The sequence below is a fragment of the Pelmatolapia mariae genome, linkage group LG10_11 (assembly GCF_036321145.2).
Source record: "Pelmatolapia mariae isolate MD_Pm_ZW linkage group LG10_11, Pm_UMD_F_2, whole genome shotgun sequence".
In the NCBI taxonomy this organism is placed as follows: domain Eukaryota; kingdom Metazoa; phylum Chordata; class Actinopteri; order Cichliformes; family Cichlidae; genus Pelmatolapia; species Pelmatolapia mariae.
In genome coordinates, this window is record NC_086236.1 from 37217185 (window position 1) to 37238826 (window position 21642).

A 21642-nucleotide genomic window follows, 5' to 3' on the forward strand; every position below is an offset into this window, starting at 1 on the left:
GATGATTATGGCAGATCCACATCTGTGGTTATAAACCCGGTAATCTAATCCGGGACACACATGGCGCTTTATTCTATAACGCACACCAGGAGTTTTGCTGCTTTATGTGAAGTGAGTAGTGACCAGTAGCGCCAGTATCGGAGTTTTCCACGGCCGTCGGCACCGACTGGCCATGCTGCGGGAACAGGGCGGATCTTAGGACCCGTGCTTTCATTCCTCGTCGAATAACAAAAAGTTCGGGGGGTGCTCGGCGTGCTGTCGACGTGCTACACAGCAGTCAGAGTGTGTCAAAGTGTTTGTGGTCAGCCCCCTTTGCTGCTGTGCTCCCATTGCAGTGGTGCAGCAGCAGTCAGCTGCAGGGCTGTGTGTGTTTGTGTGTGTGTGCGCGATCTGCCGCTGGGTGTCTTCACTACTCTGTGGCTGCACTGTAAACAAAAAGAGGCTAGTGTAGGCTGATCCGCCCGTGCTTTCCGGAAACGATGGTGCAAAACACGGGACACACCTCGGGTCAGCAGCCGATCCAGCCACACGCCTAGCGCAGAAGCCCGGTGAGGAGGTGCCCGTCTGTGAACAAAAGGCAGCGGAGAGAGTGACTCAAGCAGGCACCGCGCGTCCGAGCGGGACAACCCTCTGAATCCGGGGCTCGAGCACGCACCAGCGCTCTTTTTCTTTTTTTGTGGGTAAGTGAAACTTTTTTCTCTAAATCCTCGCATGCCCGGTGTGTTCCCGTCTGTTTCAGGGCAGTCGCCGTAGTGTAACACAGGGGGAAGTACGCTGGTGTTGTTGTGCAATGCAGATGGAGCTCCCCGCACGTGCTTTCTGACCGTGTTTTATTGATGTTCGGTGGATCGCTCGCGTAAGGAGGCTGGGTCACTCTGCAGTTTGTTGCACTGAATTTTAAGCGCTTTTGCACCCTCGAGCTGGAAGCTGCAACGAAACGCAACGTTGCGTGATGTGCCGCTTATTTGTGTCACGCACCTGGCAGAACATGATGTGGCCTTACACCAGACACACGACATTTGTCAAGAATTTAACTGTGCAAACCAGAAAATTAGAGCACCTCTTTCAGGGTTACTGTTGAGGGCCCAGTTTTAGCCCAGTTCCACACTGGTATGTCTCATGTGATCACAGGTTTCCCTCTGTGAGCCACAAGCTGTAATTATTTATTGATTAGATAGCCAGCAGAGGATGAATCCTCAAAATTTCACTGCTTGTAGCCTCTCAAATACGAGGATCATATGTTATAATTCAATTTGCTTAAGAAAATGTCATTGAAAGGATAAGCTGACTAAATATGAACTTTGTCCGGCGGTTAATTATATAGTTGCAACAAACGGTGCTCAGCAGGGCACGTTTGCCTGCACAGCGTCGATGAGACAGGACCCCACTGTCTGTTCATTCTCTGTGCTCGATGAGCAAATATCTCATTTTAAGATCATTAAAGGGGTAAAGAGACCACAGAAGTGGATGAAATGAGGCCACTTGTAGTTCAGAGTTAAACTTCTCCCAGTTTTGTTGAGTGTGATTGAAGGAGCTTCCAACTGGAGCGCAGAACACTTTGCATTGACAAATTATGAGGTGGGAAATCTGTCTACTCAACCAGAGCTGAGAAACTTTGAGCTACACAGCAATGGACTTTGTAGCTAACAGCTTTAATTTAAATAGAGACTGGGCTTTCTAGACATATTTAGGGTGTCATTTTGACCTGCCTGCACTCGGTGTGACTGTAGTACCAGCTCATAAGGCTTGTTCTGAGATCTTATCCCTAACAGCAGGGAGCCACTCGGCTTGCCTGGAGAAGGACTGTTTGCTCTCACGCTTTATGAGGCACGCGCCTGAATTTTTGAAGTCGCTTGAAGGATAGCTTCCAAATGAACAGACTCATTCGGTGGTACACATTGGAAAAACAATCAGCGAGCGCCTGAATGACACAAATAGTTGCAGAGTCGTCTCTGACTTCCTTCCTAACCCCAGCCTAAACAATTAGTCTGGTGAGGCATGGTGTTTACTCAGCGCAGAGAAAACCAGTTTCTGTTTGGCTTGCTCGACACTATGATGACTTGAATCCCCGCAGGCATAGTAACTAAAGTGACTTCAGCTGAATTAGCCGGAGGCTCTGTTGCAGCGGTGCTGATGTATTGCGAGTATGGTTCCTGAGCAGCTCAGCTTCCCTCTTTTGGGCTTATTTACTGTTTGTTTTTCTATGCAGCCCTGTTAGCACTGGATTCCAGGAATGGAAGTTAGAAACAGCATGATGGGCTTTTTAAATGGTTCTTCAGTTTGAACAAAACATGTGCACAGGTGATGGCTGCATTTTGGTCTTTGTCAAGTGATGTGCCCAAAAATGAGCCATGCATTGCCAAGAGTTGTTTGTTTAGAAGCATATTGCAGATATACTTTGATTAAAACAAGATTTTATTTCATTATTTGCTTTTGCATGGATTGCTTCGGTTTTCCTTGCACACTTCTTTTTTCCCCACTGAAGGCGCCGATGGCTTAAACTCCTTTGTTACACGGGCTGTGGAACCATAGCAGAGACACAGCTCAGTGACTAAAAAGGAGGACATGTCAACAGCTCCCAGCTCCTTCAGCCCCTCTGGGAAATTACTTGCATGAGGCTGGGAGGAGAAAGAAATATGTATTTTGTGTGTGTGTTACCATTAGTGTTTTAAATAAATCTTAAAGAGATTTACATGAAGGCCTGAACATCGTTCTGCGTCGCTCTGTGACTGCTCGCAGCTGGTTGGAGATGACAACCACTTGACCCTGCAGCTTGTCATTTTGTATTTTCGATCATTTGTGGTCATTAAGTGTCTGTAGAGCTTCAAGTACCATCGTTTGATCAAATCAAGGCCCCTCTGTTTGTTTGCATGGTCTGCATGGTGGTGTGTCCACTGCTCACTGTAAGAGAGCCCGGTGATCATCAAGTGGAGATGAGCTGCACCTCTACATGTTTGTGTGTGTCAGCCATGAAGATTCACAGATTTGGATCCAAATGGAAATCTGTGCCTGACCTTTGACCTGGACTGGTGAGACATTATTTTTGGGATTTGATGCTTTGATATTCAAATAAAGCCTGTATTTAATACATGAAGAAGTTCAGTTACACACAGCCTTTGTTCTTGGGTTGTTGGGTTTTTTTTAGGAGACATCAGCCATAATGAGTCATTTTGCAGGAGATTTAGCTGTATAAATACTGTCACAGATAGTGACAGTAGTCTTCCTCACCAGAGATATAAGACAACTCATTACGTGCATCTCAAGTGTGTTTTCCAGTCTGGAGAGTGACGCTCAGGCCTATTTGTATCCGCGCCAAAGAGCGCTTTATTTGATGTCTCGCAGGCTTTCATGTTACAGCTGTGAGGAAAGAGCAGCAGCTGTACTCGCTGTAGTGATTCTGCCTCCTTTGTAGAAGCTCCCGGTGTATTGTTGCAGAGTTTCACTCTGTCAGAACGACTCTAGCGGTGTAGGATGAATAGACGCATGAAGTAATTGTAACAGGTGAGCTCTCCAACAGGGCTGAGATGACAGAGTTAAAGCAGGTTAAGACGAGTCTGTGTCCCACTCTATTTTATGTATCGTTTCCTGTTCCTGTTGAACGCGCTTTCTGGATATTGGTCACTTATCAGCGCGGTACAAAGCAGGGCGTGGTCTATATCCTGCTAATTCATATATTGAAGATTCAGCTTACAAGTCTGAACAATGAAGCCAACATGGAAGCACTAATAACTGCAGTTCCTCCACAAAGTAAGTCAATACTCTCAGACTCCATGTTTAGGCTAAACTAGCAATGAAAAACATCTTTACTTTTACTCTCTATACCTAACTAGAGCATGCTACAGTATAGTTTGGTTTGGTCAAATTGAAATATTCAATCATATTTCAAACAAATCTTTCCATATGCATCTTTATATGCTAAAGAAAGAGTAATTCCAGCCCACTGCTTGGTAGTTGCTGGGTTTGTAGTTTGTCACACAAACTAATTAGATGTTGTTGTCCTGAAATAAAAAATGAGGAATCTCCATATTTAGGATAAGTGCTCAAAATCAGTGAATGATGACATCAAGTACAAACTTTCAGGCAGCCTAAGCTACATTCTTGTGTGCCGAGTTGGGTTCCTCAGATCATGATGGTCTGCACAGAGTCAGTCAGAGAACCAAACACACAGCTAACACTGAATAAAAGGGTTGGTGATAAATCACAGATGTGGAACTCCTGAGAATTCAGTGGATAATGTCACTGTGGCTGAGTTAGCAGCTACTACTACTAACTCAGCAGAGCAAGCAACCCTTCCCACTCTCCTTTAATGGGATCACGATGATCGTGGTTCCTTGAATACTCTTGGGAAAATGAGCAGCCAGGGCACACAGTCAGGAGCTAGTATATAATACTGGCAGAGGTGTTTGTCCACACATTTTACTTTGTCTCATAGCCACAGTGTGCGCACAAAGCCAGTGGATAGGTTGGTGGTCAGAAGGACTTTAGCCACTCAGTGTCTTTACATTATATTTGACACTTTCTGGTTCTGGCTGTGTTAAGAGGACGCTTGTATGTTCAGACAAGCAGAAACAAGCTGAATTATGCATCTGATGCAATGTCAGCTAAGTTACTGTGGTACTGTAAGTTACCACTTGTCTGCCGTTTACGGTGAGGCAAAGAGAACCCCCCCTTCTGCAGTAACAGCACGAGTGTGTATCCTGAAATGATGTAGATGTATGACTCAGGAAATGCTGGTGCTGGCAGGTGAATGCAGATGTTGATTAAATCCATCAGCGAAAACGTCCACTTAAACAGCTGTGTCGGTGGCCACCACCTTCCCATTGCTACCATAACATTGAAGTTGACCTTTCACCTTTGAACCTTTGCTTTATCCTCCAAATGACATTTTAAATGTCAGCCAACCTAACAGAAAGATAATTGTGAAACTTTAGGTGCCAGTAACAAGTTGTTTTATTTTACTTTTTTAGAGGCGAGAGGTGTAGAAAGTGAATCCATGAATACATTTAGGTCCTCATTAATTCATTCTGCGCCTGGCACGCAGCTATATCTGCATATTGGCCTTTATCATTCAAAGCACCACCAGTAAGGACTCTGGGGGTCCTCAGATCTCTCAGTTAACCTCATCCAAGTGCTAGCCTGTACTCCACCCCACTTGCACTTCTCGCTCGTTCTCATTAGTCTGTGTATGAGAGACACCGGCACGTCTTAAGAAGGGCAAAATTAAAGTATTGATTAGTATGTTTCTGTGGCTTTCCTGAAGCTTTGGCTTCGTAACCACATTGTGATTTTACCGAAATCCATACGGTTCGATATAGTAGTACTCTTAGAAAGACACATTGTTGTCAGACTGACAGTATGACAGCAATGCAATAAATTTGTTTCCTAGAAAAATAACACAAGTAGCTCTTAAATCCCTGTAAGTTGTGTCTGTATTCATGTCCTGCTAACTTCAGATGTCGTTCTCTCGCACGGTCCCAGGGCCGGGGAGCTAACTGAAATAAATGTGTGGTTGAGTGTGTGGCTGCCCTCTGGAGACGCTGATCTATGCTGAAAACTCCCCTGCAAACCCCGACATCGGCTTTCCCTCTGCAGCACTTGTCACAGCGAACACCTTTGGGTTTAGCCCTACCTGCTCTGAGCGCTCGCCACCTGTTCCATATTTTTAGCTCACTTCATTTCCTTAAAGAGGGCCTGACAGTGCACAGGGAGATACTCATTTAAAGTGAAATGGTACAAAGGTAAAAATAGTTAATGCATAGCTCAAGTTATTTCAAGTGAATGCCCACACACTGGCAGAAGGTTCTGTCACCCAACCTACATGTGGCAGCTATGTGAAACATGTAGTAGTAATGAGACGGGCTTAAACAGATGGTATTGTCTTTGTTTACATCAACTCTCAAGTGATACATGGGTGGACTTGGGACCAGGTATGTTTTGCACTAAACAGGGGGTGTTTGGCATGCTTCAGCTCCTAAATAAATGGATTGGTTCCATGTCGATATAGATGGAAGTGCCTGCTTTGCAGTCCCTGATCATTAGCGATAGCACAGTACATTAAGATACAGGGTTCCAATGTGTAGTAACTGTAATCTGATTTTCAGTCTTTCAGATTAAGTAATAGTGTAATTTGCACATGCTTCTGGTCATGCTATCACTGTGGCTCGTGGGATAGCAATGTCAGTCAGTCCGTCCACCACACCGGTGAAGACTGGGCTGTATTCATTCCTTTAATTATTCCTGCCTTGCTAAGGATTCGAGTGATTGCTAATCAACTGTTGCACTGAAATTTGGTTCAGACATTCATATCCACCGTGAGATAAATTGTATACTGTAATTCTCCCTTCCACCAAGATGCAGTACTTGGTTTACAGTTACCGTATTTTTTGGACCATAAGGCGCATTAAACGAAACCAAACAGTCAGATAAGTCAAACTTTCCTCAACTCATTCTTCTTGCTTCCTCCACTTCTGTACCATTGATTCATTAATGTTGAATTCTCTGCAGCTGCTCTATTCCTATGTTGTTGCACTATATTAATGACTAACCTGGTATTGTGGATGGATTATCTCAGTTGTTCTCCTGACTGAAGTTTGGTCCGTTTACAGCATCCTGCCATGCGATTGCATTTGTCCCTAACCATCGGGAACCCTCACGCTAACTTTTATCGAGTGGAAAAAAGTTAGCGTTCATCCTGCAGCTTCACTGTGTTTATGTTATGCTAACATAGCTGTGTCGCTAGCGATCACGTAGCACATCATTATATACCAGCTAGCCCAACTTCAGTAACCCTACAAACGTCACTGCTGTTTCGTTTTCTGTCTTCATTTATGTTGGAAGTGATAGCAGAGCTGTACGTTTGAATTTTTCAGAAATCTCTGTCAGAAGATGCTATATCATGTTTAGGTGGAAGCTAGCGAGCTAACTTCCTGCTAACTTCTAACTCTGTTAAGTGTAAGAAATTCTGTTTTCATGGATGCCTGGATGTTAAACTTAATTGCTACACCTGGTAAAGCAGCAACGCTGATCATTTTATTAAAGGTGAAAGAATTTAGACAGTTTTTAACTCTCAGTGATGCCGCAGTGATCGTTTGACTTTGGGACCTGAAGCGGACGGAGTTTAGGACCCAACAATCCATCAAGCGGTGCGGCTTCGTAGCTTAGCAGAGTCGTACTAAAACATTTTTGACAGAGTTTTGAGCGCCGTGTAGCACATAAAATCGGTTCGAGGTCAGTAAGCACAACCAGAATTCATACATAAGACGCACTGACGATTTTTGAGAAAAATAAAGGATTTCAAGTGCACCTTATAGTGCAGAAAATATGGTAATGTATCCCACAGCATGACAACATCAAAATCACAAATTAACACATTACAGAAGAAGTATACACCTTCCCTGCTTCTGTAAATTATCTGTGCAGACAGCAGTGGAGGTGGGGGCATTGCAGGTGGAGGAATCCATTCCCGTGGCCATCACAGTTGTGATTTCAGCCGAGTTCTAACAAAAGGCAACTTAAGATCTCCTCTGACAGTACGCTGCTCTTCAACTTCTCTATATGATTCTCTCTACTTTTTCCTGCTCTGGTGTTTTTGTTGTACTGCTGTATAAATATAATTCTGCAGGAACGATGGAACTGCATGAAACGGCTGGTAATCTTTTGATGAAAACCTGGAGGAGGAGCAGCATGTAACCCTGGGCCAGCTGACATCGGCACTCTTTTTTCTTTTTTGGAGAGGGAAGCCTATTTTTGTGAGAATTGCAGAGAATTGACCAACCTCAGCTCCTCTCTCCAGGCTTCTGCATCAAAATTTCTCTTTGTAGCTGGCATAAGGGTGGAGAATAGGAGACTCTTCAATGCTGCTGCTAACGTTACTTACAAAGGAAGAGAAAGGCTTACAGCCCATAGGGTTTCTTACATTTCTCGAGAATAAACTGGCTCAGATATCAGTGGGATGATGGAATCATCACTGATCGCCATCAGCAAATGTAAAAAAGAAAAAGTCTTCTAAAATGTTGTTTTTATGTATATTGCAAGTTCCTTTTTTCCCACTGTGAGGTTTCCTAATTACAGTGGCTGTGTGTGTTTCAGTGGCAGCTGTAACCTGCTGACAGATTCAGTTTATAAAGATATGAAGCTGAAACACTTCAGGTATGTTTGCCCAAAACTACCACTTAAAGCATTCATTATTGAAATAGTTGCAGATGGTTCTTCTAGGTTTGGAGTTCATACCATACAACTGTCTCTTTGGTGACTTTTGACTTTGATTTGTCATTTTTTGTCTTTTAAATAATGTGTGTTATCTGCCAGTGTTCCACAAAGACTGAAAAATGTTGTAAAGCTGTAAAGAACCTCTTTGGGCGCGCCATGATTAAGTCATCGAGGGGCTACTGGGCTAAACATTTGCTTCCTGTCTGATATCAGCAGCTTGCTCGTGGCGCTGCCGTCGCAGGCCTCTGCCTGTGACCTTTCCCCACACAAAGAACATAACCACTTGTTTCTGTAAGGATCTTCAGGCCAGCTGGGGTCGTCTTTTTTTTCTTCACACATCAAATCCACATTAAGAAATCTGTTCCAAAGAGATAACAGCTTAACAATTGCTTTTGTTATGATGTTTATAATCCTGTGAAGGCCATATAAGCTTGGAAAAATGTCTTTTTTCCCCCAGTGAGAATTCTCTGAAATGCATTTGACAAAGGAGCTTATTGGCAGAGAAAGCCAAACCTGGTCACAGGATGGAACGGCCGTTACTCTCCGTTACATGTCAAGTGTAATGTGCAGCTAATTGCATTTATTAGATCATTATCCATAGTTGGAGGCCATGAACGTTAAGTCATGTTGTCACTGAGACGCCTGTAATCTCCACCTGCTCACACTGTGATGCTCATTAGACCGTAAAGACACACGTGCGCGTGAAACCGTATCGATGCGACTGTGTGCCGTGTAAGGAGAACACTGTCTTCACTTAATGCGCCGCCGTCTCATCTCAGAACATCAAGCCTGCACAACATCTCTTACAGGCTGATGCATATTTAAATTTACACACCTGACAACCATTCACAGCACAAGCACGATAAGCTTTCTGCCAAACGGAAATGTCAGCGTCTAGATGTATGCTTTGCTCTAAGGGAACAGGAGCCTGTAGTTGTGGGTGAATCAGATTTCTGTCATCATTTTAATGCACATTTTTGGCCTTGCTAGCAGCGTGGCCAGACACGGCCAGACTGACATCATGTAAGTCTACGAAAACATACAGCAAAGTTTTATTAGCTGAGAATCAAGTAGCATTTTTTTGTTTGTGTTTGTGTTTCTAATTTCAGCTTTTGTGTTGTGTTTTGGTAGCCTGTCCAACCAAGTGTGCCTGTCGGTGCATGCGAGTCTCCCTTCCCTGACTTTGGTTAAACATGTGGACTAACAGTTTCCTTTTCTTTTCACCAGTTAGGTGATGTATGTGTGTGTGTGTGTGTGTGTGTGTGTGTGTGTGTGTGTGTGTGTGTGTGTGTGTGTTTGTGTGTGTGTGTGTGTGTGTGTGTGTGTGTGTGTGTGTGTGTGTACAGGTATTAACATCTTCATGGGGACCAAAAATTGGTAGTTTACTATACTTGTGGGGACAAACAGCCCTTGTGGGGACCAAAATCCCAGACCCCACAAGTTTGAAGGCATTTTTGAGGCTCAAAATGTGGTTTTAGTGTCAGGGTTACAATTAGGTTATGGTTAGGTTTAGGGTTAGGGTTAGGCATTCATTTTTGATGGTTAGGGTAAGCGGCTAGGGAAAGCATTATGTCAATGAGATGTCCCCACGAGGATATAAATACACGTGTGTGTGTGTGTGTGTGTGTGTGTGTGTTTCATTCTGTCTGCAAACACGAAAGCTTAAAAGTGTTGAATGATTTCTGTTAAAACGTTGCAGAGGTGCAGAGTGGGCTTGTGTTAAGAATCCATTCAAATTTGGTCTTCAAGGTTAACTCGATGATTTATTTGTCAAAAACAGACAAAAAGCTTTGTAACCCAGAAACTACGATTCTTGTGAGTGCGCTTTGCATCCACCTAATAGACGTATTTACACGTTGCATAATACATTTACAAGCTTCCTGAATTTTTGGGGAAAACAAAATAAACTTGTGAACAGAAACCTTTTTTACTTTCAGACATACTGCTGCTAGTCTTGCTGGACATCGCTATTGGGCAGTCTAACATTGTATTACAGAGTGCATAAACTGATGTTGATAAAAGTAAGTGAATAACGTTGCCGTATATTGTAACTGCTGAGGCATTATCTCATAGTGATACAGATCACTGCTGTCCCCGTAACAGCCGACCTGCTGTCAGTATTTGTAGGAAGGGTAGTCCTGTGATAGTCCTGGCATTGGGGATTTGGGTTAGGTGCCTTCCAGGCTGTAGCAGTCCATGACTTGAATGGTCTGAAGCTGTTTTAGCAGCAGGTGAAGGAGTAAAAGCATATCAGGCAGAGGTGGCAATATACACTTCTGAATTTAGGTTATCTCTTGCTCATGTGGTATGCATTATTGTTAGAGATGACGGTAAGCTGCAGCCTCACCAGCCACTGTGCATCAGAGCTGACACAGCAGCGTCCCTTCCACCTGACCACAGGGTTCCAGCAGCAATGAGCATGGATAGAGATCACCGGGATACTGTTGCTCTTTGGGGGATTTAGTGTATCACTCTCAATGGGAAGGATGGATGGCTTCTCATTTTCTGCAGCAACACATTAATCCTCTGCGGGTTCAAATCATCACAGATTACCAGGATCCTCTTGAGAGCCGTAAGTGGGAATTTTAAGAGTCGGCAAGAGATGGATTGCACTTGGTTTGTCTTCTGCATTAACCTGCCATCTCTGCTGGACTCAAGCCAGTGCTAACGCTTTCTAAAAGTAGGTCACCAGCTCGTAGGTTGTGCTACTGGTCACCCTGAGCAGTGTCACGAGGACAGAGGGTGGAGCCGGCCTCACCTGAAAAGTCCTCTACGACACAACTCCGCAGATCAGTTTTCATCTCTCTGGAGGTGGGAGGGCGGGGTGATCCCATTCCAGTCTGTCCTTATTAGAGAGACCCTTGTCGGGTAACATTTTCAAGATTCCAGGAAGGTCAGGCTTGTTGCAGGGTGCCGACTCATGAGTGTGAGCACAGGAGAAATAATTGGCTCATCCAACTTCCCTGTTTGGAGTTTCATATCCTGTGTAATCCTGGGCTTATTAATGCCTGAGGTAACCAACCCTGGAGAGGGTGTCCTGGATTTGTTTGGGATTGTCCCCCGGTGTATTTCTGTCCACTCACATTGATCGTCGCCCGTGGATCCAAGGGGCAGAGCTTCCTGCCCATTGTATTGCACTGCATGGGTGGACAAGAACGTGTTTAACAGGTTTATGGTTGCAGCTAATTGTGTCTCGTACAGGTGCCAGATAATCCTGTGGATTGAATTAAAGAGTTCCGGGGATTAGCCTGTGCCGGGCAAACACACTGCAAAGTGTGCAGCAAGTGTCAGCACCTGTGTGCAGCTCGAGTCTGTGACTTTAGTTCACACATCTGAACTTCCTGTGCTGAACTGGATATCAGAAATATGAACCTTTGAGTCTTTGTTTGGGAGGACGTGGTCTCAAAGGTCTTTGTTTTGTGTAATAAGTTACATCCTATAGATGTTTATTTATTTATTTTTTGTCATTTTCCCATCATGTTTTTTCATCTACATACTGAACAGTTTCAGTCCCCACACACAAACTTCACAGCCCTTTGGTGCTTTCACTGGTTTTAATGCATGCCTAAATGTATACTTTGTAGTTTTTATTTACAAACTGTAATCATTGAAGTTTTCATCAGGTCACAATTTCTCAGAGGGAAGTGGGGTGGCTCATTGCAGCATTTGGTGCTGTGGTTTGCAGAGTACTGCTGACTCTGAGACGTGTAGGAAACTGTCATCATTAGCTGTTGTTCCCCAAGAATAAGTCGTGTTTGACATCAAATATATTCATCAGTCATAGAGATGAGAATATCCCTTAAATGTGCCCACAGTTGTTGGCTGATTACAAAGTACTCTTGCTGTTTCCAGAGGCCCTTAAGGTGCTGCAGTGTCAGTTGATGCAGATCAGTTCAGATGATTAGACTGTCACCACCAACTGCTAGTTACCACAAAAAGTGGAACATGGGAAAAGCCAAAAAAGCCAAATTCCTTTTGTTTAGAGAGCGACCAAAGTATCCCCTAATGCTTTTTCAAAAAACAAAGTTTGTGTGTGTGTGTGTGTGTGTGTGTGTGTGTGTGTGTGTGTGTGTGTGTGTGTGTGTGTGTGTGTGTGTGTGCGCGCGTGCGTATAGACACAGAAACTATGTAAAATCCACACTGTACCATAGGCTTGCTCAAAGATTCATCAGTAGCAGCCAGTTCTTGTGTTCAATTCAGTTTTATTTACACAGCACCAAATCACAACAGTCACCTCAAGGTGCTTTATATTGTAAGGCACAATAATACCTACAGAGAAAAACCCAACCATCATATGACCCCCTATGAGCAAACACTTTGGCGACAGTGGGAAGGAAAAACTCCCTTTTAACAGGAAGAAACCTCCGGCAGAACCAGGCTCAGGGAGGGGTGGGGCCATCTGCTGTGATTGGTTGGGGTGAGAGAAGAAAGACAGAATAAAGACATGCTGTGGAAGAGAGACAGAGATTAATAACAGGTATGATTCAGTGCAGAGTGGTCTATTAACACATAGTGAGTGAAGAAGAAACACCCAGTGCATCATGGGAATCCCCCAGCAGCCTTTAGCAAAAAGGAAAGTTTGAAGCCTAATCTTAAAAGTAGAGATAGTGTCTGTCTCCTGAATCCAAACTGGAAGCTGGTTCCACAGAAGAGGGGCCTGAAAACTGAAGGCTCTGCCTCCCAGTCTACTTTTAAATACTCTAGGAACAACAAGTAAGCCTGCAGTGTGAGAGCGAAGTGCTCTAATAGGGTGATATGTTGATGTTGTTGTTATCCACCTGTCCTTCATTTGAGGGAGATGAAATGTGACAGGAGATACCTGATCAGCCTGTAGGCTCATGGATAGTAGAGCACAGCAAGGGAATACCTCTTTAGTGTAATATGAGTTGTACTCATTTGATGTTAAGTAGATGAATGTATTGATTTGTACTTATTGTGGCCTTCTATTAAACATGGGATAAGGCCTAGTGGGAGTTAAAACCCTGGAGTAAAAATGTGTTTTCTTGTAACAAGATTCTCACTGTGTAAAATAATCGTACTAATAGAGATTTTCTTACGACCGAACCACATAAAGTCAGTTTCTTCCCGCTCACTGTTCCCAATCCTGGATGTGGAGCACTACATTGTTGTTGTTTGAAATTGACTCGACACTAAAATGGTCACAAATTAAGACAAAATCTTGCCACAGGCATGGTCTTCATGATATTTATGTCAGCAGCTTGGCACTGATGGCTAACTGTGACACTAATGTGCTCAAATTGTCCATTTAGTAGATTTCGTTTTACAAATTAAGTTAATTTGATTTCAGTGCCCTTTAATTAGACACCCAGTTATTACTGACATTTGTCTTTTAATCAGCTTTGAATGCTTTTTAATGGTGTGAACGCTGACAATGAGCTCAGTCTAGCACTGATCTCAACTTTGATTAGGACCCAGATGCTAATAGCATGTAGCAGGATCCAAGGCAGCAGCATATACAAAGATCCAGCAGTCTGATGTGCACGCTGCACTCAGCTCTGTGAGCGCAGGAGGGACCAAAGTTCAAAGAGTCAACTTGTACTTCACAGCCTGAGATAAGCCAAAGCCCGTTTCAATTGTTTTAATCAGAGAACCGACTTTGTTGTTAGTTTGGTTGCAGCCAGTCCCAGTCCCGAGGCCACAGCACGAGCACAAAACTGCTGCAGCAAAGAGAAAGTGTTTGCTGCACTGCAACAAAAAGCCAGAAGAACTTTGTTGACCAAAGATAAATAATATCTTAGTCAGCCCACAAGTCATGGCCACAGTCGTGCTTAGTCATGCTTACATGTTAAAGCTTGCTAAATGAGCTTTGTGCTACAAGCCTGCTGCAGACCGTGTGACTCAGTCTCAGTGCACCAACTTATACAGATGCTCGGGCCAAATTTCCAATTTTCTTTTTTCCTTATAAGGTCGTGAATTTTGATTCTAAATGAACATGAAAATTGTGTCAATTGCAGAAAACTTGTTTTGGCCTGTAAGACATCTGATATTTAATAGCAAGGCCTGCAATAAAAAACCCTCAAACACTGATGTGATAGGGAGTATAGTTACAGAGATGCAATAAAACACAGCTCGTGGGTTCCTCCTGTCAAGGTTGTCATGAATTTAATGAAAACGGTGTCACACAGTTCAAGTGGACCTCTTCAAAAGCACGCCGTGCTGTCTGTAATAATAGTTATTTATAAAATATGTCAGATTACTTCAGTGTTTAGATTTGTGTACACACACGGGGAGGAAAATGTAATTGCTTATATATATATATATATATATATAGATAGATAGATAGATAGATAGATAGATAGATAGATATCTCTATATATCTATCTATCTATCTATCTATCTCTTCTTGTATATTGGAGTTCTACTGTATGTGTAAAAGTGTGTTTTTCAGAAAGCAGCCTGCTGGACAGGTACCATGCTATGTTCCCTGCACTCCACAGAGACCTCAGATGAGGTAAAGAGGGGAAACCAGCAGACCCAGTACATGAAAAACAACATGTGAGCAGTTCTTTGGATGCGTTAGTTTGCTCCACACTCCGTCTTCTCTTTCTTTGAATGCAGGATTTTATTTTGACTTTGGCCTTGGATGTCTGTGTTTGCCGTCTACACGAATGACACAGGAGACAAATTGAAGGCAGGTTAAGGGTGAAAGTGGTTTACTAATGGAAGCCAAATGGATTCATTTGTTCAGCCGTCTCCTTCCTGCTGAAGCTGCTTTCAGTCTAAACTGAAATGAAAGAAGGCATTTAAAAACTTTGCAGAGGATCTCAAGGTTCTTTCTGGTTTATTCAGTCGGTTTTTCCTATAATTGTTTACCTGATGACAAAGATATTGTAAGAGCTTTAAATATTAACATTTGTATCTGCAGCAGAACTTTTAATGAACGCATTGATCTCTGCAGAACATGGTACACATGTTATTTTCATGTTGCTGTATATATGAAATTATTAACAAAGTCATTTTCTCAACTATAATTAAACTATTATGATTAGGAAACTATAATTTCAATGTAGTTTTTCTTCATTTTTCTGATGAAGAATTTCATTTTAAAACATGTTCGACATTGTGAAATTTAAATATAGTACACGTAATAGTAAACTCTGGATGCTGACAGACCACCTAAGAGTATTAGACGTTATATACGTCCAAACATTGGACCGTAACATTTTTATGTAAACTGGAGAAAACTAATGATTTGAGATGGAATGAGCCTGTAGGGAATCGATACATTTTAACCGTTTAACAAGCTGCCATGTTTAAGTGCACAGTGAGATTTGACAAACGTTACACTGGAAACAATCATCCATCCAGCCCTTAGTAAAAGAAATGAACCACCTCTCTGTGGCTTACATTTCTCACTGGGGACGAGAAGACTTCAGCTGTGCAAAACAAAAACCAAAGGCTCCATCTCTAAATCTTTTCCCACCCTTGAGATCACCTACATGCTGAAATTTCACTAACGTTAGTATTTTATTACAACAAACTCAGTGTGAAACCTGACTCTAGCAAACAGGTTTGGCATCAGCTGTGCTGCATGCACACTCCTACATGCATCGTTTCCATGCTCGGCTCGTTCACGACGTGAGCTGTGCGACATCATCAGAGTCCGCTGCTGCAGTTTGACTTTCTTTACTGAAGGATTTACAAACTGCACGCTTTGCACAGTTTTCACAATAATAGCTGGTTTAGCGTTAATCAGTACCTCATTTCATGGTGCATTCCTATTGGTTGGGAGATGCTGATCCAAAACGTCTGGTACTGTCAGAATCTGGTCCTGGGCTGTCTTTGAGCACAGTGGCCAGCTGTGAAGCTCTTGCGCTGTGCAACATAAGATAAAGTTTTGAAGCCATGACCAAAGAGATTGCCCTGAATTTCTTTATTTGGACTGGACAGTGTCCACGCCGCTTTGTGACATCACGCTTTGAAGGAGAATTTTCAGCATGTCATTCCTACATTGTTGGTCTCAGTATTAAAACAAAAAAACAATAAAAACTGATGCAGCAGAACCAGATATGTCATTCTTCTTTCCCCACATCTTACAGTAACTCTATACCTGCAGCATATAGACGTGTCTAGTTTGCTTCCTGGGATTCAACTTTAGCTGTGTCTGTCTTTGTGGCTTGATCATGCAGGAGAGATGTCATATCTGATTTTCTTGTACCAGAGAGAAAGAATTTTCAATATTCAGAAAGATGAAATTGAAAAAATTAAATAATATGTAGGAACCTCGATCTATCAGTGTGGCGGTCACAGCTGTGCTGTGAAGAGGAGGAGAAACTGCCCTCTTAAGCATTTATCTGTTGAGATGAATGGATGCACCAAAGTAAAAAGGTTAGATGTGAGAGGAAATATTAAACCTAATAGCTTATTGTCCTGCATTACGTAAATGTGCGGTTACCTGCCTCTGTGAACAAATAAGTCGCAGTGCAGCTAAAATGAATAACCAGACCACTGCTTCTCCTCTGCCTCCCACTTCTGCCAGGATATTGCTCACACATGCAGCGTGTTGAATGCTGCTGCAGTGGAAAGAACCCGTTTCAAGAGACACATAATCACTAGCTGCGATAAGAAATAAGCAAAATATGACAGATCCTTTTTGTTTTTCTCAAATGAGTCAGGAGGCACACAATGCGTTTCCTATCTCTGCTGCCAGTTTAAAGGTTGTTTTTTTTTCTTATCCAGTACTTGCAATTTACATAGCATGAATAATCAGCATTGGAAATATGCAAATAGAAGTGGGTAAATTCTAATCTGCAAAGTTGGTCCTGACACATGCTAAATCGATATAGACGTCATTGAGATTCATACTTTTGCATGAATAGTGACTGTTACAGATGAGACCACGTAGGGGATCCCTAGGATCCAGTGTATTGTACTGGTGCTGCAGGGAAAAATTACTTTCCCAAACACAACTCCCAAAATGTGTTCCGGTCGGGTTGTTTTCTTTGTAGACAGGCTGCGGTCGTCTCACCTTCCCTGAATTGTGATGAATTAGCAGGTTTGTTAAGGATGCTTTCCAATCCCCGGAGTATAAAGATGGAATAAGGCATTCAAAAACAAATCACATTACCTGTGAATGATGTTAGTGTGGTCACGTCGTGCTGACGTGTCATCAAGCCCTCAGGAAAAGGTTGCTGCAGTATCTAAAACTGTTTTAGGACGCGTGTAGCAAACCCTGACAAACAGGAAATGAACTAGTGTAACATCTCTGAAATGTTAACAAGTCTTGTATGTGCACAACTACTGTCTCTCTTCCACAGCATGTCTTTATCCTGTCTTCCTTCTCTCACCCCAACCAATCACAGCAGATGGCCCCGCCCCTCCCTGAGCCTGGTTCTGCCAGAGGTTTCTTCCTGTTAAAAGGGAGTTTTTCCTTCCCACTGTCGCCAAAGTGCTTGCTCATAGGGGGTCATATGATGGTTGGGTACCTTACAATATAAAGCACCTGGCGCTGTGTAAATAAAGCTGAATTGAATAGACGTTAGCACTGTCAGCTCGGTAGCTAATAGCTTCTATTTGATGCAAAAGCGCCACATCAGTCCCATGGTAAAAAAGACCGCAGGGTCTGAACCAAAGTGATGAACCAACAAAGTGATGCTGCCATCCCGCTTGGGCAAATTTATGCGTTAGTGCTGAGCGGCTGAAACTGAGACCTGGCAGTGCGATGACAGGAACCAGTAAGACACACCTGGACAAACTGGAACACGGTGTTATTTTTGACTATGAAGCTTCTACCTTCCTGACACACTTCAGGAATAGCATTACACGGCCCATTTACTCAACACCTCAGATGTGACTTCCTTTGGCCTCATACTGTGTCTTTTCACGGCACATATACAGACCCAGGTGGTCCATTTAGGATGAAAACACTCTTGATTCCTGCTGTTACATAGATGGTGTTTGACGGTTATGGATTTAAGTGCCCTTTAGCTTCGATTGCCGGGCTAGGCGCAGAACAAAACCTGAGCTGGATGTACTGGGGAGCTTTGCTATTTTCTGTTTGCTGCTAATGGTGAGACTTTCATTAGAGATGAAAGAGGAAACACAAAGTAAACAAACTGTGTGGTTATGCACACAAAGCATTCAGTTTTTTTTTGTCTGTCTTTTTGTTTGTTTGCATTTTTGGCCTGGGTCCGCCTACATGCATCTGACTGAAAGCATGAAGCATAATAAGGCTTTTCACTAAAAGGGTTGGGTTTTCTAATGAAGACATTAATTTGAATTTGTAGGCTCATGAACCACCAGGCTACCCACCCACGCAGAGATGACATTTCCTCTTTGAACTGACTGCTTGATTACATTTAAGCGTTTGGTTTGCATCCGTGTTTCCTGCAAACCTTCAGCAGCCTCCGAAATCTTTAATAATCCGGCTCCCTTTACTAAGATTGTGAGAAGGCTTTTTTCTAAAGTTTTCAGCAGCCAAAAAGGGACTAGCATGTAGACTTTCATCGTTAATTCAAGAGGCTCAACAACAATGCTTCATTAACCATTTAGAAATTAAAGCCTTTGGATAGTTTATGGCCAGGCGCTGCCAGTTTCCATATTGTTTCATGAATTAATTTGCATTTGGTATCAGTTCATGGTAGCTCTTAATTTGTGGATAAGGTCAACAAGCTGAACCAACCAAACGGGGCTGGCTGTAGCTCAGGAGGTAGAGCAGGGCATCTGCTAGGCCAGAGTGTCCCTGTGGCAAGATACCAACCCCCAAGATGCTCACGCACACATCCATCGGAGTGTGAATGCTAGACTGAAAGCACTTCGAGGTGCTCGTGTGAATGTGGGTGTGAAGGGCAGCAGTCCGTTTAGCGTTGACCTATCGTGGAGATCTGAATGTTTTTAACATAGCACTGTCTGCAGGTATAAGTCAAAGGTAGAACGTGGATTCCTGTTCTGAATATATGAATATATGATATGACAAATGCTTATAGTTCCTTGCAAATGTTTATGGAGATGGCGTTTTTATTAACTCCTCTCTCTGCAGCATATTGGCAAATAAACAGATTGAAGATTCATTTAGCAGAGATAAATTAGTGAGTGAATCATCCTTAAAGCAAACCAGGTGCATGCATAGTGCATCTCCTCTTATTGCATCTCACTGAGCTCACAGTCTTTTTCCCGTCTCTGTCTTTCCAGCTCCGCTGAGACCCTGAACGTTGCAAGCTGGCCCAGGCCACATTGATGCTGGTGGGCACTGGCCTGTTACTCTCCCTGCCACCTGCTTCTCCACAGCTCCCACTTCTTGAGCCATCATGGCTATGAGCAGTGACGCTGGCTGTGAGAGGCTGGACCCGAACTCTTCTACGCAGACCAGCGGTCTCACAGACATCATGGCCGCCATGACAACAAAAGACTCGGATGGCTCAGCCGCCAGCGGCGCGAGGAACGGTGGCTCCCAGCAGGATGTGGCTCAGGCCAAGCGGCCTCACCTGACTGGGAGGAAGCTGTCTTTGCAGGAGAGGACGCACATCTCCCCTCGCAGGCCTACTGTGGAGTGTAAACGGGTGTCCATATCTGACTCCCAGGTGAGATTGTCAATTTTCCTAATATGTTATCGCCTTTCAGCTTCAGTGTAAATATCTGACGTTTCCTTTCACAGCGCAGCAGTACCAGTGTGAGGTTCATTAAAGACATGAAGCTAGGTGCTAACGGTGGGTTTCTGAATTTGGGTGTGACAGGTGGCATCATAGCAGGGAGTGAGGTGCACACTGATAGACAGCAGCTCTGTCTTGCTCATGACAGCAGTTGTCAAAAGCAGACACAACCAGCACATCCTGTAGGATGGTGCCTCTGTTATTACAGGCAGTGTGTGTCAGTGCGACAGTGTTCCAGCTTTGTCCCTGAAATGTAGTCTGGACTGGTCCACATGTGTGCTGTGATTATATGTTAGAGTGTTGGGGCAGGAAAAAAAGAAGCAATTCTATCAGATTAGATGGACACGACATGCTTTCAGGCCTGCGTTGTGTTGCTGAATACACCAGAGGAGACGTAGGGTCAGCCTGGGAGCAGCTATACATGTGACCTGCTTCTGCTTTTCCCGTGTGTGCACTGTATGTCGAGCCTCGGCCTCATCGACCCCACTTTTACTCTCTGTGGTTTCACATTTGTGTAGGCATGGTAAAGGCTCGTCGTGCTGTTTTACAGAAACCTTCAGGTTGCAAACGACCTGCTTCGTTGTCTTCTTCCCGGAGCTTCAGGGACGAGTGAGCAGGCAAACCTGCAGTGATGCACACAGCGGCTGCTGCTTCACGTTTGGTACATTCAGTGTGAATGGAGAAGAGCATAAAGGTTAACTGTTACAAACAATGGAAGCTAATGAATCTGTTTAAAGTGCATGTTGTTACTATCAAAAACACACAGTTTTGCATCTAGTGTGTAACGACTGATTTACAGAATTATGGCTGATTTACATTTCTGTGGGGAATCTTTGTCCACTCGTTGGTGGAATTTATCCTTGATGCTGGTGCGGTGTGTGTTAATTTTCATGTGATTGTGTACCAGTGTATCATATGCGGTGCCAGCTTCCTGCTCTTTGTTGTGGTCACTTCTGTAACTGGAAACATACAGGAACTACTGAACAGGTACTGAGCTGGCCAATCACAGCAGCTGCAGGCTGGGTCAGCACAATGTGTGGCTACATTTCTGCAGAGCTGCAAGTCTGAACTAATGCTGAAGGTTACGTTGTATGGTTTCAAAGGGATTTGCAGTTACATCCCAGGTTAGAATGTAAATTTCCTGCTGAAGCATAAATTGAGCATCACATGTCAGGAAATGCCTGCCTCTGGGGCAACAACAGCTTTCGCTACTTGGTGTATTTTATTAGTTGAAGTTAACAAAGTCACGTATCCTGAAGAAATGGCTGCACACATAATTTCCTGTACTAGTTAGCTTTGCATAAAATCAAGCTAGCTCTGCGTGTGTGCGCGTGTGTGTGTGCGCGCGTGTGTGTGTGTGTGTGCGTGTGTGTGCGCGTGTGTGTGTGTGCGCGCGTGTGTGTGTGTGCGTGCGCGTGTGTCTTGAAATGTGAAAGAAAGCAGCTTAAACCTGAGTCGCTGACAGCAGTGATACTTTTGTCTCTCACAGTGTTGACTCATTATTTGTCACCTGTTGTGATTTCGGGGCCTTTATAGTCTGTTAAACCCACTGGTAGTGCCGTGTGGCTCTGGGTGACTCTCGAGTCTCCTCTCTGCTTTTTCCAATTCAGATTGAACATAAAATATTTATGACAGCTGCCAGTACGGGAAACCCCTCTGAATTCATCACATTCCTGCCACAGCCTCGCAGACCTGTCATTGTGTCCATTCCTATCTGCAAATGGAGTTGCAGCTCTTGCACTGAACCATGAAAAAGGGCTCGTGCTGCTCGTATTTCAGCGTTCGCGCTGGATGTACAGAACGAGGGTGGGAGAGAGGTTTGCTT

At 43.6% G+C, this 21642-nt stretch overlaps 1 protein-coding gene across 4 annotated transcripts in view; it reads left to right on the plus strand.

Annotated features, from left to right (window-relative positions):
- Nucleotides 1-21642, plus strand: part of camkk1a (calcium/calmodulin-dependent protein kinase kinase 1, alpha a) — a 54665-nt gene continuing 33023 nt past the window's right edge. For 2 of the 4 annotated variants that reach the window (XM_063487698.1, XM_063487699.1), the window contains exons 1-2: nucleotides 1-680; nucleotides 19360-19748. In XM_063487698.1, coding sequence (XP_063343768.1) covers nucleotides 19476-19748 — 273 coding nt within the window. In that variant the 5' untranslated portion in view covers nucleotides 1-680; nucleotides 19360-19475. Of the gene's footprint in view, nucleotides 681-9972; nucleotides 10781-19359; nucleotides 19749-21642 lie in introns of those variants that run through there. The other 2 variants (XM_063487696.1, XM_063487697.1) reach the window with 2 other exon arrangements.